At 38.4% G+C, this 25,190-nt stretch overlaps 2 protein-coding genes across 2 annotated transcripts; both read left to right on the plus strand.

The window, feature by feature from the left end:
- The first annotated feature begins 557 nt into the window (after positions 1–557).
- On the plus strand, positions 558–9,860 carry LOC101741378 (another transcription unit protein). Its single transcript, XM_004923697.4, has 8 exons — positions 558–946; positions 3,425–3,486; positions 3,684–3,705; positions 4,325–4,477; positions 6,975–7,121; positions 7,784–7,930; positions 9,192–9,347; positions 9,714–9,860. The coding sequence occupies exons 2-8, from the start codon at positions 3,445–3,447 to the stop codon at positions 9,806–9,808; spliced, it is 762 nt and encodes a 253-aa protein (XP_004923754.1). The 5' UTR covers positions 558–946; positions 3,425–3,444; the 3' UTR covers positions 9,809–9,860.
- A 667-nt stretch (positions 9,861–10,527) lies between these two features.
- Positions 10,528–24,605, plus strand: LOC101741515 (lysophosphatidylserine lipase ABHD12). The gene is made up of 10 exons (XM_021346359.3): positions 10,528–10,680; positions 11,629–11,750; positions 12,964–13,077; positions 15,647–15,760; positions 17,118–17,210; positions 18,312–18,446; positions 20,398–20,546; positions 21,926–22,093; positions 23,144–23,271; positions 24,482–24,605. The coding sequence occupies exons 1-10, from the start codon at positions 10,670–10,672 to the stop codon at positions 24,528–24,530; spliced, it is 1,083 nt and encodes a 360-aa protein (XP_021202034.1). The 5' UTR covers positions 10,528–10,669; the 3' UTR covers positions 24,531–24,605.
- The last annotated feature ends 585 nt before the right edge of the window (positions 24,606–25,190 follow it).

Consider the following 25,190-nt stretch of genomic DNA (forward strand, 5'->3'; position numbering starts at 1 on the left):
CCTGCTTATTTCTGCCGTGAAGTAGTAATGCGTTTCGGTTTGAAGGGTGGGGCAGCCGTTGTAACTATACTTGAGATCTTAGAACTTATATCTCAAGGTGGGTGGCGCATTTACGTTGTAGATGTCTATGGGCTCCAGTAACCACTTAACATCAGGTGGGCTGTGAGCTCGCCCACTCATCTAAGTAAAAAAAAAAAACCTTAAGTAGCATACCTTAACATTCTATTATTCAAAAACATTTTCACCTTTTGCATAAATGAAGTCACGGGTAAAATTTAGCATTATTCCAAAGTAATTATTCTACGCGGACGAAGTCGCTGGCAAAACCTAGTTTTAAATAATAAAAAATTATAGTTGCTTCTATTGTATTGTATTGTGTAGATACCATGGCACCGACACATCTTCCTGGGACTAATTCTAACGCTGGCAGCGCTGCTTCAACGGCTGAAGGCCTCAAACGACGGAAATATGAAAATCTCTCTAAATATTTCATTTTTCTTCCGTTTGGGGTGGAAACTTTGGGCCCCTGGGGCCCATCTGCTAAAAGCTTTTTTAAGGACCTTAAAAAAAAACTTTTTGAGGCCTCGGGAGACCAGAAGGCCGGTACGTATTTTGCACAAAGAATTAGCATTGCTATCCAGCGTGAAAATGCTGCCAGCCTTCTGGGAACTCTGCCAACTGGCGGTGAGCTAACGCAGATTTTCTATTTATAAGTAGCGTTGCTTGTAAAAAGTTGGTGACTTAAAAAACAACACACTGTATATACATTTCATTTTAAAACTAAAACAGTTACAGCACTCACTTTTACGTTAATCGGTGAATAGTTTAATTAATGACATCGTAAAAATTACTTTAAAAACGCTATAAAACTTTAAACTTTATAACCTAAAGTGAATTAAGATCGACATTAATAGTGGCTCTATATTCATAGGATAGTTCATTGCAGGTACATTTAATATTATTTTGTTTTTATTTCACAAGTGAGGCCTGTAAAATCAAAGGCAGCTTCTTTTTCTATTTTTATTGTTTAGATGTGTGGACGAGCTCACAGCCCACCTGGTGTTAAGTGATTACCGGAGCCCATAGACATCTATAACGTAAATGCGCCACACACCTTGAGATATAGTTCTAAGGTCTCAGTATTGTCACAACGGCTACCCCACCCTTCAAACCGAAACGCATTACTGCTTCACGGCAGAAATAGGCGGGGCGGTGGTACCTACCCGCGCGGACTCACAAGAGGTCCTGCCACCAGTAAATACGCAAATTATAATTTTGCGGGTTTGATTTTTATTACACGATGTTATTCCTTCACCGTGGAAGTCAATCGTGAACATTTGTTAAGTACGCTAAATCCAAGTCTCGGCCAAAAATCGGCCCTAAACACGTCATTACGGATCCTCCCGATCCATTGAAGTACTGCTCTTGCCAGGGCCAGTGCTAGCTTGAGAAGCTGAAATAACTTTGTTCGGATAGCTACGACATTCTTTATTTTAAAGCAGATTTATAAAGAATGAGAATATTACTAATAATCTTAATGTTTAAATGATAAAACTTCGTTTATTAGTACTTAGTACTGAGTAAATATAAAATTTTTGAACTGAATTTGTTAGAGATTTAGCTGCATTTGCATGAAAACTGCACGAAAAAGCGTGTCCAACTAACTAAACAAGATAGCACCATTGTTAATCGATTTTACGACATTATGTCGTTTAGCTGCCTTTGATTTTATAGGCCTCAAGTATTCGTTTGTTTTTTAATGACGCAAATATCGAGCTAACATGGAACTAGCTGCTTATTAACCAACAATGAGGGTAGGCGTCGTACAACGCAAGATATTTGACAGATGCCTGAATCTCGCTTACGACATTTTTAATACGCTTTTATTAGTTTTTCTTACCTAAGCTTATAGCCTTGAGAGGCTATTTCAGCGTAACCGTGGCTAGTAGGTGAGTTCACGGGGCTCAAACCTGACGACGATGCTTACACGAACCCTAGCAAGAGCCGTGCTTCGCAGAATCTACCACCGGATCGGAAACGCGACCCACTGAGAAGATCCGGCGAGAAACTCAGTGGGCTGTGTCTGAGAGTTAATTTACTCGTCGAGCCCTTTGTCGCAAGCGACGGGTTCGACTAGAACGGTGACCGGTGCTTGAAGTACCTAAAAGCACCGTTAGTGGATCGGGAGGATCCGAGATGACGTGTTTTGGGCGACGTCGACTGCTTTCCATTCTATCCGCAGGATCGGGAATGTAGTACTTACTGGTGGACTCTAAGTCCAGGTCGTCGTGGAGGTCGACGTTCCTGACGAACCACGGGGCTCCGACGGCTATCCTGCAAAAACGGGATTGAATGATTTGGAAGGATTTTAAGTGAGTGCGGGCCGCGTGCGCGAACACTACACTTGCATAGGTCATGACGGGGCGTATGCAAGTTTTGTAGAGTGTCACCTTATTTCTAAGGGACATTTTACTTCGCCTGCATATCATCGGGTAGAGACGTCCTAGAATGAAGGCGGCACGGTCGCGTACCGTCTTGATGTGAGGGCGGAATGTCATCCTACTGTCGAGGGTGTCGCCTAAATATTTGACCTTCGGGGCCCACGGTATGGGCTGGTCGAACATCGTGATTGGGCGAATGGCGGAGGCGGAGGTGTTGACGCGCCTAGTCGGGAGAGGGATGCTCATCGTGGTGTTCGGAGGGCGACCCCTTTTGAAGAGCACCGCTGTGCTTTTCGTGGGGTTGATGTCGATGCGCCACTTCCGGAACCACTGTCCCATGGTAGTAGCTGCGGTCTGAAGTCGTCGATGAAGCAACGCCTTCTTCCTACACGAGTAGTAGATGGCGGTGTCATCGGCGAAGAGCGCCAGATGGGTCTCCGGAGACCGGGGTATATCATTGATATACAAACTAAATAGTAACGGGGACTTTTATTAGACGTAGGTATGTATGTTTGTAACGGAATCTTTGAACATGATTTTGACCCCTTCAAAACATCGGATTAACTCGAAATTTGGTATACTTATCAAGGAGCGATGACAATTCAATATTAAAAAAACAATTGAAAAAATTGAAATTCAACTAAAAAATGAAAAATAAATAATAGATTTAAAAAAAACTAACAAAATACGCTCTTATAGAAAATCCAACTAAAAAATTGAAAATAAATTTTAATAAAAATATAAAAAAATGCGTGGGGTGCATGGTATCAGTAGTTATAAATATTTTATGAACAGATGTAGCGCTCATAGCGCTGGCGCTCTGTTTGACGGTATGATACCGTAGTAGTCCAACACAATTATCATCGTGGATTCCGTTAAATGACATTGCTTAACAAAAATATTGCATGTATTTTACAATGATCGGTAATCCAATAATCATTATTTTTACAAAGAATACGAATTAATCATTAATTTTGTTACAGAGACTTCTCTCAATTTACAAATGGATAAAAAACTGTTATTCTTTTTGTTCATTGCTTTAAGCGTAAGTATGTTTATTAGATTTCGATGGTCGAATTATTATTGGGATTACGATGTTTTTTTTATTTAGATCTCACGTGAATTGGTAAACAAGGTCATAGTCCACCTGTGTCTGTGGGTTAAAAAGACGTCTCCAACGCGCCCTGTAATCAATATCACTTGCATGAGATTCCTGAAACGGACACATTGTTTGTTTTTCAGGTTCACTTCCTCTCTGCTAAAGGTAAGCAAGCAAACTATCGCAATAATGTTATTAAACAAGCTTTCCTGACTCATTTCAGTTATTTCAAATACTCAGCTCAAATCATAGGTTAATCTATATATTAATACGTGAAGCAAAAACTTTGTACCCCTTTTTACGAACATTGCGCGGACGGAGGAGTATGAAATTTCCCACACTTATAGAGAATATAGACAAAGAGGGCACAATGCTCATATTTTTTTTAAAATAAGGCATAAAAGATACATTAAATCAATAAAGAAAACATTACACACACTGCCAACTATTTGACACACACATATAAGTATAATATATACTCTTTGTTTATTGACAAACTTTACTTTGTCAAAAACTGTGGTCAAATTGAAAATAGGTTAATATTGTTTATCTTTAATATTATTTGTCTATGTGTAGTCTTGGCGAAATATGTGATTATATTAAAAAAAAATCTAATAGTGTTTGACAATATAACCATAATAATGTTCAAACTTATAATTTCAATTAATTATAGTCGAATTTCGACCATTTCGGACCACTACTTAGTTAAGATTCACGAAAATCAAAGAAGCTATAGCTAACTTAATTCCTTAACTGCACTAATGGTATGTTATTTACGCATAAGCCACAGACGACGGTGGAAATGAACCTGAGAGCAGTACCGATAGCCCCGATCAGTCTTCAGAAGGTGGCCCCTCCTCTTCCTCACCAGGAAGCTCATCGAAATCTAAACATTCTCATTTCTCAAAGAAATTAGGCAAGAAGAAACAATCGCCAGGTATTTGTAATTGATTATTAAAATTTGTTTATCTTCTTCTTCTTTTTAATACGCTTTTATTAGCTTCAGACGTATATACCTAGTCAGGTCATAAATTCTGTCACATGTTTAATGTAAAATAATTGAAACAAGTTTATTCATTATGTAACCATTCATATACCAAAATAAACTTAACAAAACATAGATTCTTATGACACTAAAGTTTATTCAAAATTACCTCCGTGATTTTGAATACAGGCCTTCAATCTGCGCGGCCAGTCGTCTATCGCAGCACGAACGAGGTCCATGTCAATATCGGCGGCTGCCTTAATCAAGGATGTCTTGAGTGACTCCAAATTGGGATGAGGCTTTGAGCACGCCTTTTCCTCCAAGTGTTGCCATATCTTGTAATCTAACGGATTCAAATCTGGACTGGGGGAGGGCCAGTCTTCGTGCCGGATGAAGTCGATTTCACGCGCCGCCAGCCAGTCTTGTGTGCTCTTCGCTCTATGAGCTGGCGCCGAATCTTGTTGGAATACCCAGTGCCTGTTATTGAACATGGTATGAGAAACAGGTTCCACAAGGTTCGTCAGGACTGTATTTTGATACACAACTGCATTCGTTTTTACACCTTTCTCACAAAAATGTACCTCTGTTAAGCCCCAATAAGAAACTCCCAACCATACCATGAGCGAGGATGGAAAATGACCTCGTTGGACACGCGGAATACGGTTGCTCGCTTCTTCACTACTGTGTGCGTACACCTTATCATTTTGTTTGTTGTAGCACTCTTCTACGGTAAAATTTTTTTCATCCGAAAAAAGAATTTCCCGATATTTTTTTCCCGCGTACCGCTTCAACAAAGCGCGGCATCTCTTCAGTCTCAGGTCCATTAGACGAGCATTCAAACGATGTCCTGTTTTTCTTCGATATGCCCGAAGCCCTAAGTCTTCATTTAACACCCTTTTCACCGTGGTTCTGCTTAACCCCATCTGAAGGGCCAACAGTTTCTGCTTACGTTTGGGATTTCTTTGAATTCGCGCCTTCACAGCTTTTATCACTGCTGGAGTCCTAACAGACCAAGGGCGACCACCTCTTGACCTGTCATCTACACTAGAGTCTTCATTGTATCGTTTGATGGTACGATAAACGAATATTTTGGTTATATTCAAATTTTTCAGTATGTTATAAATTTGAATTGGCGCGTAACCGCAACGATACAACGCAATAACTGCAACACGGTCTTCTTTAAGCGTCCACTCCATATTTAAAAATGAGTAAAATTCTAAAAGTATACATTTTTATTTTCATGAACAATTCGAAATTCAAATTCAATAAACTTTTTTGTGGCCAGCATTCTAAAAGAAAAGTTTTTACTGTGTGACAATACTTATGACCTGACTAGTTATATGTTTGTAACGGAATATTTGAACATGATTTAACCCCGGATTAACTCGAAATTTGGTATACTTATAAAGGCCCGATGACAATTCAATTATAAAAAATAAATTTGAAAAAAATATTGAACAAATTGAAATTCAGCTAAAAAATGAAAAATAAATAATAGTTTAAAAAAACTAACAAAATATGCATTTATAGAAAATCCAACTAAAAAACAGAAAATAAATTTTAATAAATTTGAATTAAAAATAGTGTAAGGAAAAATGATTTTATTGTAAAAAAAAAAGCGTGGCGTGCATGGTATCAGTAGTTCTAAATATTTTATGAACAGATATGCGTAGAAGGGTTATTTTGATAATCTCCTGAAAAGCACCTCACGCTTTTCTTATGGTGACAAACCTCTTCATCAAAAAAGAAATCGTTTTTGTTACTTTTTTTTTATTTTATTTTTTATTGCTTAGATGGGTGGACGAGCTCACAGCCCACCTGGTGTTAGGTGGTTACAAGAACCCATAGACATCTACAACGTAAATGCGCCACCCACGTTGAGATATAAGTTCTAAGGTCTCAAGTATAGTTACTTACCACCAAACTCCTTCCTTATCCTAATTATCCTTCCTTTCTCCATATTTTTGGTAACGAATATGTAATAGATAAAACACTAGATAGATACTTACTAGAAAAATAAGCTTGCTTAGGAAGAAGTTCCGAACAAGAAAATTTGAACTTTTAGGAATTCCAAGCACCGGTCATCGTTCTCGTCGAACCTGTCGAATGGGACGAAGGGCTCGTCGTGAAAATTAACCCTCAGACACAGTCCACTGAGTTTCTCGACGGATCTTCTCAGTGGGTCGCGATTCCGATCCGGTGGTAGATGCATTCCCGAAGCAGCTGACCTTGAACTGTTAGGTCTCCTTCGGAGGCGCTCGAGCAACTATTAGCAAATCCCACTCTTCCTGGCTGGCCCTTTTACTCACTCACCTATCCTGGTGAAATCGGAAAGCCCTTCGGACCACCAGTAATCCTTCCTTCTTAAAAAATATTCTCACAGAGTCCGACCACAACTTGATGTTGAATACGCTTACTACGAGTATGCCAATGATTCACTGACCCACAGATGAGGGTGGAAAAGAAGCAGAGAGCAGTACCGACAACCCTGATCAGTCTGCCGGAGGTGGCTCGCCCTTTTCCTGGTCAGGAAACTCATCGAAATCTAAACATTCTCATTTCTCAAAGAAATTAGGCAAGAAGAAACAATCGCCAGGTATTTCTAATTGATTATTTGTTTATCTTCTTCTTCTTCTTTTTAATACGCGTTTATTTGCTTTAGACGTACATGTAACGGAATCTTTGAACATAATTTTGACCCCTTTCAAAACGTCGGATTAACTCGAAATTTGGTATACTTATTTAAGGACCGACGACAATTTAATATTAAAAAACAAATTTGAAAAAATTGAAATTCACCTAAAAAAGAAAAATAAATAATAGTTTAAAAAAACTAACAAAATACGCATTTATAGAAAATCCAAGTAAAAAATAGAAAATAATGTTGCTGATGTCCATAAGCGGCGGTGACCACTTTCCCTCAGGTGGGCCATATGTGTTTTGGTGCGGGCTGTATGGGCCGGTTGCTATGATAAAGAAAACTTGTGCTTTTTGCTGCAATACGGTTTATTTGTATGTTTATGCACTTGATATTTTATTAATATGATAAACACGTCCGCTTGCGGTGAAAATTATAAAAAAGGAAGAGAGTGACATCAACAATGTTGCCAGTCATATAATTTTATTTTCCATACTAAAATGTTGGAGTTGCCAACAGTATGCTCGTCTGCCTACAAAGGCAATAAAAAAAAGTTTAACTCAACTGATGATATTCATTCTTTTTTTCTTTTCTTCGTTCTTTTAATGCGGAAACTACAGATGAGGGTGGAAAAGAAGCAGAGAGCAATACCGACAACCCTGATCAGTCTGCAGGAGGTGGCTCGCCCTTTTCCTGGTCAGGAAACTCATCGAAATCTAAACAGTCTCATTTCTCAAAGAAATTAGGCAAGAAGAAACAATCACCAGGTATTTCTAGTTAATTCTTTGCTCACATCAACGATATGTTGGAAGAACTAACATAAAAAACAGCTTAGCGTTGTTTAGCTCTAGGTCTCAGGCTGTTTATCTTTTTTTTTATTTATTGCTTAGATGGGTTGACGAGCTTACAGCCCACTTCGCTGCCCATAGACATCTACAAACTAAATGCGCCACTCACCTTGAGATATAAGTTCTAAGGTCTCAAATATAGTTACAACGACTGCCCCACCCTTCAAACCGAAACGCATTACTGCTTCACGACAGAAATTGGCAGAGTGTAGGTACCTACCCGCGCGGACTCACAAGAGGTCCTACCTCCCCTAATTACGCAAATTATAATTTTGCGGGTTAGATTTTTAGTTTAGTTTGAGACATCTACCAGCTCCGATATTCGCTTAAAATTAGATGGGGCTTGATCTTACATTGGTTTTTTTACATGTTATGTTATCATTTCGGCTATAACATACGGATGAGAATTCGAATCGATAATACTAGAAGAAAAAATAATCGATATATTATAGTTTTATTCGTCAAACTCGATTCCAATAAATTAAATCGATTAGGCCATTTTAAATTCAAAATGACGAGTTTTTACTAAAATAAGTACTGTTACGCGCTGGGGTTCGGGATAAATAAAATTCCACCAAAGTACAACTAAAAAACTGTATTGGACACTTAGAAGACTTAAAACACACAACAAACACTTTAAAACTCTCAATTCGCTTGTTCCGCTTCGCTTCAGGTGATCCGTTCGCTGTTTCGCTTCGAGTAGTTCCGATTACTAACTGGCTGCGTGCCATCTCTACAACGCTATTATAGCCGATACCTCATCCCTAGAATTATCGAGAATATTCCACACATCTCTAGTATTGTGTTTCCGCTATCTGACAATAGATGGCGTTGTACTTCTCGAGCGTTCTAAGTGCTACTAGATCCGTCGATATTCGTTCGACTATTCGGCGATAGATGGCGTTACTCTTACCGGCGTAACAGTAGTAAAGAAAGTACTTAAGAAAAAAATTCGTGTGTGCATTTGTTTGACGGGGTTCATTTCCGAAACGGCTGGGCCAATTTCGAAGGGACTTCAACTGACCAAGAGCTGATGTTGCAAAGAGTAAGATGAACTACTATTATCATAGAAAAATAATTAGGACTACACACAATAAAAAGGGCCTTGATCGGTTTTTACGTTTAGGAAAACAATAAAAGTCACAACTAACTCTTTGATTATTTTTCTATTTTGGAACAGAAACCACGGATGAGAGTGGAAACGAAGCAGAGAGCACTACCAGCAACCCTGATGAGTCTTCAGGAGGCGGCTCGTCCTTCTCATCATCGAGCAACTCTTCGAAATCTAAACTAACCGCCTTTAAAAAGAAATTTACCAACAAGGAAGAATCGACTGGTACTTTCTTGTTTAATATTTGTTAGGACCTTTTTTTCACCCTAGCGTGTAGGTGAGCTCACGTGAGTGTATGAGTTTTTAACGTTCTCGATAGCGTAAAAGTTAACTCAAAGTATGGAGTTGGAACAGCGCCCCTAGCGGCAAACGTAGGAAGCTGTTACAGTGATGTTTAAAAAAACGGGCACTAAGCTTTTATTTTATTGCTTAGATGGGTGGATGAGCTTAAAACCCTATCTGGTGTTATGTGGTTACTGGAGCCCATAGACATCTACAACGTAAATGCGCCACCTACAAAACAAAAGCACACCAAACCCCCTCGCATCCCGCTTTACCATCAGAAGGGATAACTGTACGATTTCATTTCAGAAAGCTCCAGTGACGCGTCATCGAATAAAGAAAAAGTATTAACACTTTTCAATAAACTCGGAAGTTTACTTAAGAAGATATTTGCTTCGAATTAAATCAATTATTTTTCAAATAATTCTAATTAACAATAAACTATACGACAGCATACCTTGGATTTTTTAACTTACCGCCAGTAACATAGTACCCCTGATAGATTCCCTTCATCCTTCAAGATCTCTATTCCGCTACCAGTCCAAAGTATATTCTTGAACTTGAAGATCAAGGTTCTTTGGAACTGTCGAGTTATTAAAGATTTCAAACTGATGGTAGGACCTCTTGTGAGTCCACACGGGTAGGTACCACCGCCCCGCCTATTTCTGCCGTGAAGTAGTAATGCGTTTCGGTTTGAAGAGAGGAGCAGCCGTTGTAACTATACTGAGATCTTAGAACTTATACCTCAAGGTGGGTGGCGCATTTACGTTGTATATGTCAATGGGCTCCAGTAACCACTTAACACCAGGGGCCTGGGAACTCGTCCACCCAACTAAGCAATTTTTTTTTTTTTAAATACAATAATGTAATACACAATTATAGCCAAAAAAGAAAATTGACTTCGACGACCTTTCCTTATTATTTGAAATGCGTTAGTAACTCAATAATGTAATAATTCATCTTGCTAAGACTTTTATGTGCCCTTAAAAAATTATTGGCAGAAGAACTTATTAATCTAATGATAAGCCATCATCGGGGCCCATAGACCACTTCCTAACTTTAACATATCTCTTTTGAACAAGCTTTAAAAAAAATTTAATACATTTTGTTTTGACACATGAAAAGTCAGTTCATATTGACGTAAAAAATCGGCAATGACTGACGCTTTTCTATAAAATTATACAAAAATAATTATATTTGAAAAAAAAATTATAAAATGAAATTAAAATATAAACAGAATAAAAGTCGAATATTTCCTGCGCAACATGGTTTTTGGGTGAGCTCATTTAATTATACCGTTTCTTTATTTATTAATACGCTTTTATTAGCTTCAGACGCATGTATGTAACGGAATCTTTGAACATGATTTTGACCCCCTTCAAAACCTCGGATTAACTCGAAATTTGGTATACTTATTAAGGACCGATGACAACACAATATTAAAAAATATTGAAATAAAACTGAAATTCAACTAAGAAATGAAAAACATAATAGTTTAAAAAAACTAACAAAATACGCTTTTATAGAAAATCCAACTAAAAAATAGAAAACAAATTTTAATGAATTTAAATTAAAAATAGTGTAAGAAAAAATTATTTTATTGTAAAAAAAGGCAAGGGTTGTGTTGGACGGTTACATTTGAGGGGATTGGGTTCTTTAGGTGATGAGGGGCTATTTAAAAACACACTGCTTCATTATAATTATATTGCAGATAGTTTGAACACTTTTACACCATTATAAAATTATTATCATTATATTTTTTAATAAAACTATTATATGTTTCTTTAACCGTGTCAAGATGAGAAGTAATGACTTATTCTTAGAATACAATCATCTGTTTTTTAAACATTTAAAATAATTCTAATATTCGAAATCTGTAATCATGTGTCAAGTGTTGCCTGCCATTTTATTTATATTCAAACTCCAACAGGTTGTCATGGTATATCAATAGTTATAAATATTTTATGAACAGATATGAGCAGAAGGGTTATTTTGATAATATCCTGAAAAAGCACCCCACGCCTTTTTACAACATAATCATTTCTTCTTACACTATTTTTAATTCAAATTTATTAAAGTTTATTTTCTATTTTTTAGTTGGTTTTTCTATAAAAGCGTATTTAGCTAGTTTTTTTTTAAACTATTATTTATTTTTACGACTAACGGCTCTGTACCATTTTCTGTTCCGTGAGCAATTCCCGAAGCCCTACTCTTCGTATTTCAGGCTCCTCTTAGCGACGGGCGCTTCGCTGACGGCCGGCGTCCTGGTATTCCAAGTTGCCGTGCTGCCCCTGATGTTCCGATACAATAAAACGGTCCAGAGGAAAGTGGTATTCTCTAATTGCAGTTAGTACTTTGGACGTCATCAAAGTAGAGTTACAAAGCGAAGCCATTCTCATATCTATCGCGATGTAGAAACGAAAATGGTTTTACTTTGGAACGTAGCAAAAAAACGTCCGTAACGTAAGATTTTTATTAGTAATGCACACAGTGTACGACTTAGCTTTGTAATAACGTACAAAAATAACATATTTTTTTATCATTCATTGACAATCAGAGCGTTCGTTTGCGCAATACACTAACTCTTAAGCAAACAACCGTGAATGAAGTGTAACACAATAAGTTCGCACGTTACCGAATGACCGTGGGTTGTTGCGAAACCTGCAGTTTTATTTTCTTTATACCTCGAATAGAACTTAATATTAATATTTTTATAATAAGGAGCTTCGTTCCTATCCGGTGTCCCACGACACTACACATCTTCTTTTATTTTTGCTGCTTGGATGGTTGGACGAGCTCACGGCCCGCCTGGTGTTAAGTGGTTACCGGAGCCCATAAACATTTACAACGTAAATGGCGCCACCCACCTCCAGACATAAGTTCTGAGTCTCAGTTTTAACAGTACAACGGCTGCCCTACCCTTCAAACCGAAACGCATTACTGGTTCTGGTAGTGGTACTGTGTTTCTCTGTAGACTTCCGGTCTGAAAGCTTTATATTTTTTATTGCTTAGATGAGTAGACGAGCTCACAGCCCACCTGGTGTTAAGTGGTTATTGGAGCCCATAGACATCTACAACTTGGAGATATAAGTTCTAAGGTCTCAGTAGTCACAACAGCTGCCTCGCCCTTCAAACCGAAACGCATTACTGCTTCACGGCAGAAATAGGCAGGGTGGTGGTACCTACCCTTGCGGACTCACAAGAGGTCCTACCACCAGTAATTACGCAAGTTATAATTTTGCGGGTTTGATTTTTTATTACACGATGTTATTCCTTCACCGTGGCAGTCAATCGTGAACATTTGTTGAGTACGTATTTCATTAGAAAAATTGGTACCCGCCAGCAGGATTCGAACACCGGTGCATCGCTACATACGAATGCACCGGACGTCTTATCCTTTAGGCCACGACGACTTCTTTTCTTGTTTACTTTTACTACATAGTTTTAGTACTTTATTTTTACTAGATTTTCTTGTATATATATTGTCAGCGCATTCTCACCGGATTCGCTGGATTTTATCATTGCAGCTAATACGAATTACGCCTGATTCTGGTTCCAGTAAACTTTCCGAGAAACTTGAACTACGATAGCCCGTCTAGTTGCAGCGTTACATGCGGGAGAAACCTCAACATTGAGTTCCGTTCGATCGTGGACAATTTTCTCATCAGATTAGGTAATTTTACGAAGATTAAATTTTCGATAAAATAAAAATGTTTGGGTACACAGCTGCAGCGGATTTAAAAACAAAATTACCTAGTCAGGTCATAAATTCTGTCACATGTTTAATGTAAAATAATTGAAACAAGTTTATTCATTATGTAACCATTCATATACCAAAATAAACTTAACAAAACATAGATTCTTATGACACTAAAGTTTATTCAAAATGACCTCCGTGATTTTGAATACAGGCCTTCAATCTGCGCGGCCAGTCGTCTATCGCAGCACGAACGAGGTCCATGTCAATATCGGCGGCTGCCTTAATCAAGGATGTCTTGAGTGACTCCAAATTGGGATGAAGCTTTGAGCACGCCTTTTCCTCCCAGTGTTGCCATATTTTGTAATCTAACGTATTCAAATCTGGACTGGAGGAGGGTCAGTCTTCGTGCCGGATGAAGTCGATTTCACGCGCCGCCAGCCAGTCTTGTGTGCTCTTCGCTCTATGAGCTGGCGCCGAATCTTGTTCGAATACCCAGTGCCTGCTATTGAACATGGTATGAGAAACAGGTTCCACAAGGTTCGTCAGGACTGTATTTTGATACACAACTGCATTCGTTTTTACACCTTTCTCACAAAAATGTACCTCTGTTAAGCCCCAATAAGAAACTCCCAACCATACCATGAGCGAGGATGGAAAATGACCTCGTTGGACACGCGGAATACGGTTGCTCGCTTCTTCACTACTGTGTGCGCACACCTTATCATTTTGTTTGTTGTAGCTCTCTTCTACGGTAAAAACTTTTTCATCCGAAAAAAGAATTTCCCGATATTTTTTTCCCGCGTACCGCTTCAACAAAGCGCGGCATCTCTTCAGTCTCAGGTCCATTAGACGAGCATTCAAACGATGTCCTGTTTTTCTTCGATATGCCCGAAGCCCTAAGTCTTCATTTAATACCCTTTTCACCGTGGTTCTGCTTAACCCCATCTGAAGGGCCAACAGTTTCTGCTTACGTTTGGGATTTCTTTGAATTCGCGCCTTCACAGCTTTTATCACTGCTGGAGTCCTAACAGACCGAGGGCGACCACTTCTTGACCTGTCATCTACACTAGAGTCTTCATTGTATCGTTTGATGGTGCCATAAACGAATCTTTTGGTTATATTCAAATTTTTCAGTATGTTCAAAATTTGAATTGGCGCGTAACCGCAACGATGCAACGCAATAACTGCAACACGGTCTTCTTTAAGCGTCCACTCCATATTTAAAAATGAGTAAAATTCTAAAAGTATACATTTTAATTTTCATGAACAATTCGAAATTCGAATTCAATAAACTTTTTTGTGGCCAGCATTCTAAAAGAAAAGTTTTTACTGTGTGACAATACTTATGACCTGACTAGTTATATTCATTTATAACTGGAATCTCGCTCTTATACTGACTACGCAATGAATTTCAACGCAACACTAATAAAAGTACAGGATACTGATTGTAGATATTTAAGAGAGAAAAAAAAAGAAAAATATATATAATAGTAGATTTTGTAATCACTACATAGTATAAAACAAAGTCGCTTTCTCTGTCCCTATATCCCTGTGTATGCTTAAATCTTTAAAACTACGCAACGGATTTTGATGCGGTTTTTTTAATAGATAGAGTGATTGAAGAGGAAGGTTTACATGTATAATAACATCCATTAAATAGTGGAGACATCAACAATAAATTACAGTTTCCGAAGCGAAGCCAGGGCGAGTCGCTAGTTACATTATTAGGTAACAAACAGATTCCAAATCGATTAAATGCGAAATACGCCGATTATTGGATGATTGGAGGATTGGATTGATATGGTTTTAGAACCCCCCTTCCTGACGTGAACTCTCCTTAGTTATTTAGACTGTGTGAGGATTGAGATGCGGAGATAGTTGATTAACAGAATGTAGTGTAACATTAAAATTGCATTCGAGATATTTCTCAAGCTATGCGATATGTCCTTGTTGAAGCAATGTTTTTAATTATCGCCTAGTGAATGTATTTATAGTTTTATTCAATAAATTTTTCAGTTAATTAATTTGTACCAAAAAGAGGACTGTAGTAACTTTATCTAGCTTTGAATTGGATAAGAGTGATAGGCGAATTATTAGGTAGAAATAGAAAAAAACTTATAGGTTTTATTGGCATTTGAAGTTAGAAACTTTGACGTTGGTATTGTTTGTGACCATGAGTAAAACGACTCACTGACGGTAGGCAATAACCATGACAATCTTCGAAGATAAATAAGAGTATATGTTGCAAATGATGTGACAAAAAAACCAGCAGCGTAACGACAAGTTCTTTTATTTGTGCGAGAAAGCAGAAAGCAGGTAGAAATGGCCGGCATGGCTTCTTTTATTAACACTATCCCCCCTTCGTTGGCTTTGACTAGCGGCAGTGGCGGAAGGGGGCGTGTTAACATGGCTTGGCGGCTTGGCTGGCGCCAGGGCATGACAGCTGACGTCTCGTCCGTTACATATACATAGTTTCAAACGAAAGCCCAAACTATTAAGACGTTTTTTCTTATTATTGAATTATTTTCTTTTTCTCTCAAAGGAATCTGGCATATACTGCCGAACTCTGAAATTAAGGACGTCGCTGATCTCAAAACCAATAATACCTTTCATGAGCTTAAGAATAGCAGGAATCCTGTCATACTGTATTGTCATGGTTAGTCAACTATTGATTTTGGTGTGACCAAATAATAATGGAGTAGATTCATTTACCCTTGAATTTGCCATTGACAATTGAAGTCTTACAATACTTCTACCACCAATACAGACTTTTATTGCTTATATAGGTGGACGAGCTCGCAGCCCACCTGGTGTTAAGTAGTTACTAGAGCCCCTAGTCATCTATGACGTAAATGCGCCACCCACCTTGAGATATAAGTTCTAAGGTCTCAGTATAGTTACAACGGCTGCCCCACCCTTCAAACCGAAACGCATGACTGCTTCACGGCAGAAATAGGCAGGGTGGTGGTACCTACCCGCGCGGACTCACTAGACAAATGCCGCCACCTACCGCGAGACATGAGTTGTAAGGGTCTCACTTTTACCAGTACAAGGGCTGCCCCGCCCTTCAAGCGGAAACGCATTACTGCTTCTCTGCCGAAATAGGCTTTGTGTTTTGATATCGTTACTATTTCAAGGCTCAATGCTAGCTCATAGTTTGAACAGTGGTGGATTTACACTAGGGTCAGTCGGGGCAAGTGCCCAGGGCGGTAATTTTTTTAGGGCGGAATTTTTTTTAAAGTAAATTTTTTTTTAGTCTTATCAAGATTGCTCAACATGATTAATTAGTTCTGATAATTAATAATTTTCTGTTTAATTGATAATTCAACAAATTCAATTCATCTATTATTTGTGAATTATAACTTTGGCACTTTCGGTAAAAAAATATAATCGAAACGATTTAATCAATTAATTTCATTGGACATTTAAAATAATAATCGATTTTTCCATTTTCTGGAATCAAAGAAATTTAATTAGTTTTTTTTTATGTAATATAATTATTAGTCAGCCTTAGTGCAATGTTTATAAATTGTTAGAAAAAAAAACAAATATTTATTTATGTTGTTGGAATACATAACATATGATAAATTTTCTGCAATAAATTAGTTATTTTATTTTTGAAAAATCCGTTGAACAAGCAATTCTTGTATATTAATATATGTATATAATCTGAATCTCGGCAACGGCTTCAACGATTTTCATAAAATTTACTTTTTACTACGATACGATTTACGATTACGATTACGATTTATTTTCAGAAAATGTTGTTTTATTCGTGTTTTCAATAATCAACTCTTCCCGACATCTATTGGCGAATAATAATACTATTTTTCTTAATTGAGGGCAACTGACCGCTTTAAAGACACAACAAGATGGCGTTATCAAAAAAAAAACCGAGCAAAGCTCGGTCATTAGCTCGGCTAGTAAAATATTTAGACTATAAGTTTAGGTAAAATTCCAGTATTGGGGTGGATTTTTTTCTGGGGTCGGTTTGAAACTTGTATTTTTCGAAGGTAACTCAAACCACCGCGCTTCCCCACACCGCTTGAAGATATACAGCGTGTTCCAGGAGCTAAATTTCCACGTTGTCACTTTTGATTACAGAGGTAGGATTTTTGTTTTTTTTTTAGTTAATACGTATGTATGTTCAGACGTATGTATGTTAATATGTGACGGAATCTTTGAACATGATTTCGATCCCCTTCAAAACGTCGGATTAACTCGAAATTTGGTATACTTATTATGGACCGATGACAATTTAAATTAAAAAAAAAACTGAAAAAAGAAATTTGAAATTCAGCTAAAAAATTAAAAATAATGAATAGTTTAAAAAAACTAACATAATACGCTTTTATAGAAAATACAATAAAAAAAAAAAAAAATTAATAAATTCGAATTAAAAATAGTGTAAGAAAAATTATTTTATTGTAAAAAATGCGGGGGGTGCTTTTCAGAATATTATCAAAATAACCCTTCTACTTATATCTGTTCAGAAAATATTTATAACTACTAATACCATGCATCCCGCGATTTTCTATAAAAGCGTATTTTGTTATTATAATTGAAGGATTAATTTCCAACAGCTCTTGATTTTTTCTTACTCAATCGTTGGTAGCCTAAGAGGCTATTCCAATAAGGCGCGGAATTACTAACCCTACTAGCCCTAGCAAGAGCAGTACTTCGCTAAATCTACCACCGGATCGGAATCGCGATGCACTGAGAAAATCCGGCGAGAAACTCAGTGGGCTAAGGTTCTCTGATTGTTCGTTGAACTAATATTTTCAGTGTATCTCTTTATCTTCGGCAATTTTTAGTGCATCAGGTATATTCCAACCGGTAACTGATGCCATAATCTTTGACCATTCAGTAGGTCTAATGGTTAGTTAATTTAGTTCAGGGGTTCCCAAGCTTATTTTGTCTACTGCCCACTTTGAGAATAAATTACTTTTAGCGCCCCTATTTTGTCACATACTTAAAAAACCACTATAGCGTGAGCTTAGTCGATGTCTAAGAGTCCTCCTAGATGAATTTACAAATCGCCTCCCAAGCCTCTACACAACGTCCCCTTTTTTTTCAGGGTCTCTTACCGCCCCCCTTTAGGCCTGCAGCGCCCACAAGGGGGCTTATTGCCCACTTTGAGAAAGGCTGATTTAGTTGATCATTAAGACTACGTTCAGGGCTTATACAATAGGGTTTTCTTTGTTAAGGTTACGGAGATTCAACAAAGGTAAAGCCAACAGAACGAGGCGTGGTCGAGGACTTGTTCCACGTGTACTCGTGGCTCCTAAAGACCCTGGATCTCGAGGAGGAACCCACAGTTTTCGTTTGGGGACATTCGTTGGGTAATGTTTGTGTTTGACGTGATTACTGAGCATCAAGTAAGCTGCAGTAAATCTATACTTATATTATGAAGAGGAAAGATTTGCTTGTTTGTTTGTATTGAATAGGCTCTGAAATACTAATTAATCATGTTTATAATTAAACTTATATGGCCAGGCAAAGAGAGTTTATTACGAAATAAATTGTTTGAGCTAGTTGTTATTATAATTGAGACGGTGCAATTAGTATTCTCTCTGGCGCTACACCGACAGACGGACCACCGCCCCGGGGGCGTCTTGCCGTCCAATTACTGAAGGCTTCGTAATGCCATAGTTGATGCACATAATATTTATGAAATAATGTCATTACCGCCCGGGTTTGTGTCAGAGTGACAACAACGTCAGCTGTCAGCTGTCAGTAGTAGTTCTATTTTTCCAATTTTAAATGCAACGGTATCATAACATACAGCCTAATCTTGTATTTTTTTCTTAATTTTATTTGTATTTGAATAATTTGGAACATTAATCATGAGCTGAAATTAAATGAAATGAGATGAGATGATATGGGATGAAATTTAATCTTAGTAAAATGGTGGATATTGATTGAAACTTTTCAGTGGACTTTTCGGAGCATACCGAGAAGCTATAATCGGATTTTTAATTAGACGAAGCCAGCTGACAGTAGCTAATGTCACTTTGTGAAATAATGTTGCTATATTTAAAGTAATAGTGATGCGTTCAGCTCTCGTTCAATCACATGAATGAACAATGAGTGTGAAGAGTTAATCATTAATTTCAAATTATAAAAGAATATAATTTATATTTTACAATAAAATTGTATTAAAGTGCTCCAATATATGTTACTAGTAGTATGTAACTACAATCAGGTTTTTTTTATTTTCATTACCTACCTATAATTGTTATATTTTATACATCTATAGTTTCAACTATATGATGTATTGGAAATAGGACAGTCTTACAAGCTTCCTCGCAATGTTTTTCTTAATGTTTAAAACACTCGATATTCGGTACAGGTAGATACTATAGGAACATAATATTTCGTCGAAAAGTCGTTGGTATATACAAAGCACGCCTAAAATTCGAACCCCGTACCCGATATCGGCAATTCGGCACACCGACTATTCACTAGACAATCGAGGCAATTTCATTAATTCAGGAGTTTTTTCAATCGTTCACTTTGTCACAACACTATTTTTATTTCATCAAAAACTGACAACACAGTAAACGTCAGTTGACTTCGTCTAATAAAAAATCCGACTATACGTCCGGCGGCTTTGTTTCATTTTCCTACATTTGTGAACTTTCACAGAGACTAAACAGTTAATAAATCACCGTTATTATACATTTAAACCACTGACTGAAGAAATACTATAAAGACAAAATAAAACGAATCACACAACTTCGCTTCTCGCGTTCCCGCCAAAAAGTCCCCTCACCGCTGCCACAAAATTTTTTTTTTTTTTTTATGTCATCTATACTAATATTATAAAGCTGAAGAGCTTGTTTGTTTAAACGCGCTAATCTCAGGAACTACTGGTCCAATTTGAAAAATTATTTCAGTGTTAGATAGCCCATTTATTGAGAAAGGCTATAGGCTATATAACATCACGCTAAGACTAATGCAAGCGGTGTACTAATAAAGAATGTTTCAAAATCAGGGTAATTTTTACCTTTTGAGAGCTTTCGCTGCGTACGCTGTAGAAACGGTTATAATTTAGCTAAAATAATGTATGACAGAATTGTTCCCCTTTAAAAGATCTAAAAAAAAGTCCGCGACAGCATATGTCTATATGTTAAGGTTGGCTCACTATAACGTTTTTTATGCTAACCAAATTTGTTCTAAAATAAACTATTCCACGCGGACGAAGTCGCGGGCAAAAGCTAGTGTATCATAAAAAGCGTGGGTACTTTGAAATGTCTAACATTTTAATGCCTTTTTGTGTTTTTTCTACAGGAACTGCTGTCGCGGCAAATTTCGTATCCAACTTGGAAGAGCTGTGTCAAGAGAGAGGCTCAGAGAAACTGAGGCTTCCTGATGCGCTGGTCTTGGAGGCTCCCTTCAATAATTTGAAGGACGAAATCGCCAAACATCCTCTATCGAAAGTAGTAGAAATAATCGTTTTATTTATTATTATTAGATACTAGCCGACCCGGCAGACTTCGTAGTGCCTCAATCGATGCACAAGGGACCTAAACTTTTGTATAAAAGAAACTTAAAACAAACAAAAGGAATCCGTCCGACGGGGGACACATCAAAGGAAAAACAAACTTGTTATTTTTATTTAATTCCGAGCATTTTCATATTTATCTACGTTTTAAACCTTCTCTGGACTTCCACAAATAATTCGAGACCAAAATTAGCCAAATCAGTCCAGCCGTTCTCGAGTTTTAGCGAGACTAACGAACAGCAATTCATTTTTATTTATATAGAAGAAGAAGATTATCATTTTATGAATCCATTGTACAGTCCATTGACTTGACAACGTGAATTGGCACTTAGAAAGAGATGGTCCCGTCAGAGACCATCCACCAGAGCAGAGTTTAGAACCATCTCAGAAATATCAATCACAATGCGTTTTTATTTATTTATTGCCCGTGTAGGCAGACGAACATACGGCCCACCTGATGGTGAGTGGTTATCGTCGCCCATGGACTTTAGCAATGCCAGGGGCAGAGCCAAGCCGCTGCCTACCGTAAAATTTCCAGATATATTTTCCGTCCAGCCTGAATTAACTCCCCTCCGCGGTTTTGTCTGAGCGCTTTTTTTTATTGCTTATATGGATGGACGAGCTCACAGCCCACATGGTGTTAAGTGGTTACTGGAGCCCATAGACATCTACGACGTAAATGCGCCACCCACTTTGAGATATCAGTTCTAAGGTATCCGTATAGTTACAACGGCTGCCCCGCCCTTCAAACCGAAACGCTTCACGGCAGAAATAGGCAGGGCGGTGGTACCCATAGGGGTATTCCGGGACACCAGCGGCACCGTCTGGGCGGCCCGACGGGCTGCCGTACCGAGACGGCCGACGTTTCAGAGCCTTCGATTCGCCTCGAAGGCTCCGTCGGCTGGGCGTCCTTGGGGTGAGCCGCGCCGTCTGGTTGTAGTGTTGACCGCGGTAGCCCCCCTACCTCATCCGGGTTCTGACCTCGGAGGGGACCGGACGTCGGGTGTAAGAGTGCAGTGGAGTCGTTTAGTGGGTGGGTCCTAAAATCCATGGGCCCGCGGTCTGCTCACAACACCATGCAGACCGTTGAGTCTCACATACCCCGCGCGCCCCTTTTGCGCGGGGACCTCGTAGGAGGTTCGGCCCTCTACCCGAAAAAAAAAAAAAAAAAAAAATGGCGGTGGTACCTAGCCTCGCGGACTCACAAGACGTCTTACCACCAGTTAAGTGCGGTAACAACAACCATTAATACCATTACAATTAAACCCTATTTCCCTTGATATGTTACGAAAAGGAACCTTTTCTCTCGCTCAGCTGGTTTCCTGGCTGCCCTACTTCAAGAATACGTTCGTAAAACCGTTCACCGATTCTCCCGACTATTCGTTCACGACTGATGAGTATCTCGCCGTGGTTCCGGACCTTCCGATTTTGATGCTACATTCGAAAGGGGACAGAGTCGTTCCCTATGAGTTGGCGGTTAAGGTGTATACATTTTTTAAAGTGAAGCTTCTTTAGAATCGTTGTGATTTCAAAGTCGATGAAACGAAATGAAATGAAACGAAAAAAAATAAGTGTGCCGCGATTGGCTTGCCGAAGCGGCTCCGAGCGGCGCCGACAAATCACGAAGCGCTCCATACGGTCTCGCGTCTCTACACACTTCTATTGTTTGTGTGACTTGCACACACACACACACACACACACACACATATGATTTATTTTATTTTATTGCATAGATGGGACGAACTCACGGCCCGCCTGGTGTCAAGGGGCTACCGGAGCCCACAAACCTCTACAACGTAAAGGCCGCAACCTACCTTGAGATATAAGTTCTAAAGGTCTCAGTATAGTTACAACGGCTGCCCCGCCCTTCAAATCGAAACGCACTACTGCTTCAAGGCAGAAATAGGCAGGGTGGTAGACTCACAAGAGGTCCTACCACCAGTAATTATGCAAATTATAATTTTGTGGGTTTGATTTTTACTACACTATGTTATTCCTTCGCCGTGGAAGTCAATCGTGAACATGTTGAGTACGTATTTCATTAGAAAAATTGGTACCCGCCTGCGGGATTCGAACATCGCAAAATACGAATGCACCGGACGTCTTAGCCTTTAGGCCACAACGACTTCAACATACATATGTTATACATTCCATGGTTTTTTTTCTTACGTAGAATATTAAAAATGTCGTTCAAGGCTTTTCGGCAGTCCGTGGTGATATTATCAATTAGCACCAGGAAGCTCTTCAAACGTGTTCTTTTAAAATCATTGATTAATAAAAAGTAGTATCAAGACGTAGAGAACAAATGATTTGGTAATTAACGCTAAAAGAAAATATAAAAGTTTTGTTTCACAGTGTCATCTATCGACAACCTTATGAACTATTATGAGTTCAAAACAATGTTTTTTAAACTTAGTTTTCATTAATCATTGTAGATGTCGCTTTAAGAATTTGAATTTATAATTTGCTTTTGAAATTTTAATATTGATTTTTAATATTAATGAATCCTATCGTACTCATAAATGATAACAGTTACAGAACAAATTGGTACAGTCCAGAAAATCTTCGAGCGCTCCGTTTACTTTTCAAACTTTTGAAAGAGAACACAGCATTGGTCACAATAATCTGTGTGAAGCAAAACATTTTAAATCAGCAATCACGTATGTATTTTTCTTTGTAATATATTTACACTGAATTATCTTAAATACATATAAGTAGCATGTAGCAGTTTTGTTCGTTCATTAACCGACGTAAATTTAAACACAACTTATTAGTTGGATTTATTGTGATGTGTTTTTTAAAATGTTTCATAGATGGCACTGTTATAAAAAAATGAATTGAAAGTCTGCATTGCATATTTTGTCCTTTGGGAGCTTATTGGGTTAGGTCGACCTATACTCGACCTGAGAAAATTTGCTAACACTAGCCCTAACAAGAGCAACGCTTCGCTGAATCTACCACCAGATTGATATCGCGAAAATGCAATAATCAAACCAATCCCACTACTATGTTTTTTTAAAATATTTAATCCAAAACATATAGGAGTCGCATGGAGACACAGAAACATGAATTCTGCTGTGGCCGCTCCCAAACTTATGACATGAGGTCTAAATCTGTATGCCTTTGCAATAACGACGGTCTTAAGTCGCGTATAGAAGAACACTCGCCCACTTCGATAAAGCGGCACGACACGAGAACCCTCTCATCGTGGCCGCCGGTAACTACATTCCCGATCCTGCGAACAGAATGGAAAGCAGTCGACGTCACACCAAACACGTAATTTCGGATCCTCCCGATCCACTAACGGTGCTTTTAGGTACCTCCAGCACCGGTCATCGTTCTAGTAGAACCCGTCGCTTACGACGAAGGGCTCGACGAGTAAATTAACCCACAGACAAAGCCCACTGAGTTTCTCGCCGGATCTTCTCAGTGGGTCGCTTTTCCGATCCGATGGTAGATTCTGCGAAGCACGGCTCTTGCTAGGGTTCGTGTTAGCAACGTCGTCAGGTTTGAGCGCCGTGAGCTCACCTACTAGTTAAGGTTACGTTGAAATAGTTTCTAAAGGCTATCAGCTTAGGTAATAAAAAAAAAGAAGTACACTTGCATCGCTATTGTTTTGATAAAAAAATTGGCAGATTTTTTAAAGCCTTAAGGAACTAGAAAACGAAAAAAAAAGCTCATATGTTTAATTATTTTCCAAGTTTATATTTGCCCTCTCGGGGATGAATTCCTATTCTCAATAAGATCGTTTAAATTAATTCTGAAGCCTCAAAGTCAAATAATCCCTGTCTCATTTGCTAAGCTAAGAACCACGGAAGCTATAAATTCTTATCGAGATACTTTTGGATTAATCTGAAATTTATTTAACAGGGACTTCCTACGGCTCATAGAAGAAAGAAAAAAAACTAAACAAGACTAACAGTGCTGCCAACAAATACAAACAAATAATAAAGGGATTACTGATTAAAAAAATAATATTGTAATCGAAATGTAACTTTTCACGCATTTTAATTTAAACTGATACAAATTGCGGGTAATATTTTAAAAGACGGTCCGTATAGAGAGCTGCTTGCGCGCCATAAATCGTTTAGTGTTTTTTTTTTAAATGTCTGGGCGCACGGTAGCTACTCGGCGCGGTAAAAAAAAATATGATTTATCTATGGCACGACCTTAGCACAGGAGTTTGAAACATTTTTGATGATAATCTTTTAGCGTTTTGTTTCCAGTTTTATATACATACTAGCTGACCCGGCAGACTTCGTAGTGCCTCAATCGTTGAATAAAAGACCTAAATTTTGTATAAAATAAAATTAAAACCTGATCCTGTAGACCGAATGGTAAACAGTCGACGTCACCCTAAACAAGTCATTACGGGTCCTCCCGATCCATTAACGGTGCTTTTAGGTACCACAAGCACCGGTCACCGTTCTCGTCGAACCCATCGCTTGCGACGAAGGGCTCGGCGAGTAAATGACCCCACAGATACAGCCCACTGAGTTTCTCGCCGGATCTTCTCATTGGGTCGCGTTTCCGATCCGGTGGTAGATTCTGCGAAGCGCTTCTCTCGCTAGGGCTAGTG

Source organism: Bombyx mori, chromosome 24 (assembly GCF_030269925.1).
Source record: "Bombyx mori chromosome 24, ASM3026992v2".
NCBI classification, from domain to species: domain Eukaryota; kingdom Metazoa; phylum Arthropoda; class Insecta; order Lepidoptera; family Bombycidae; genus Bombyx; species Bombyx mori.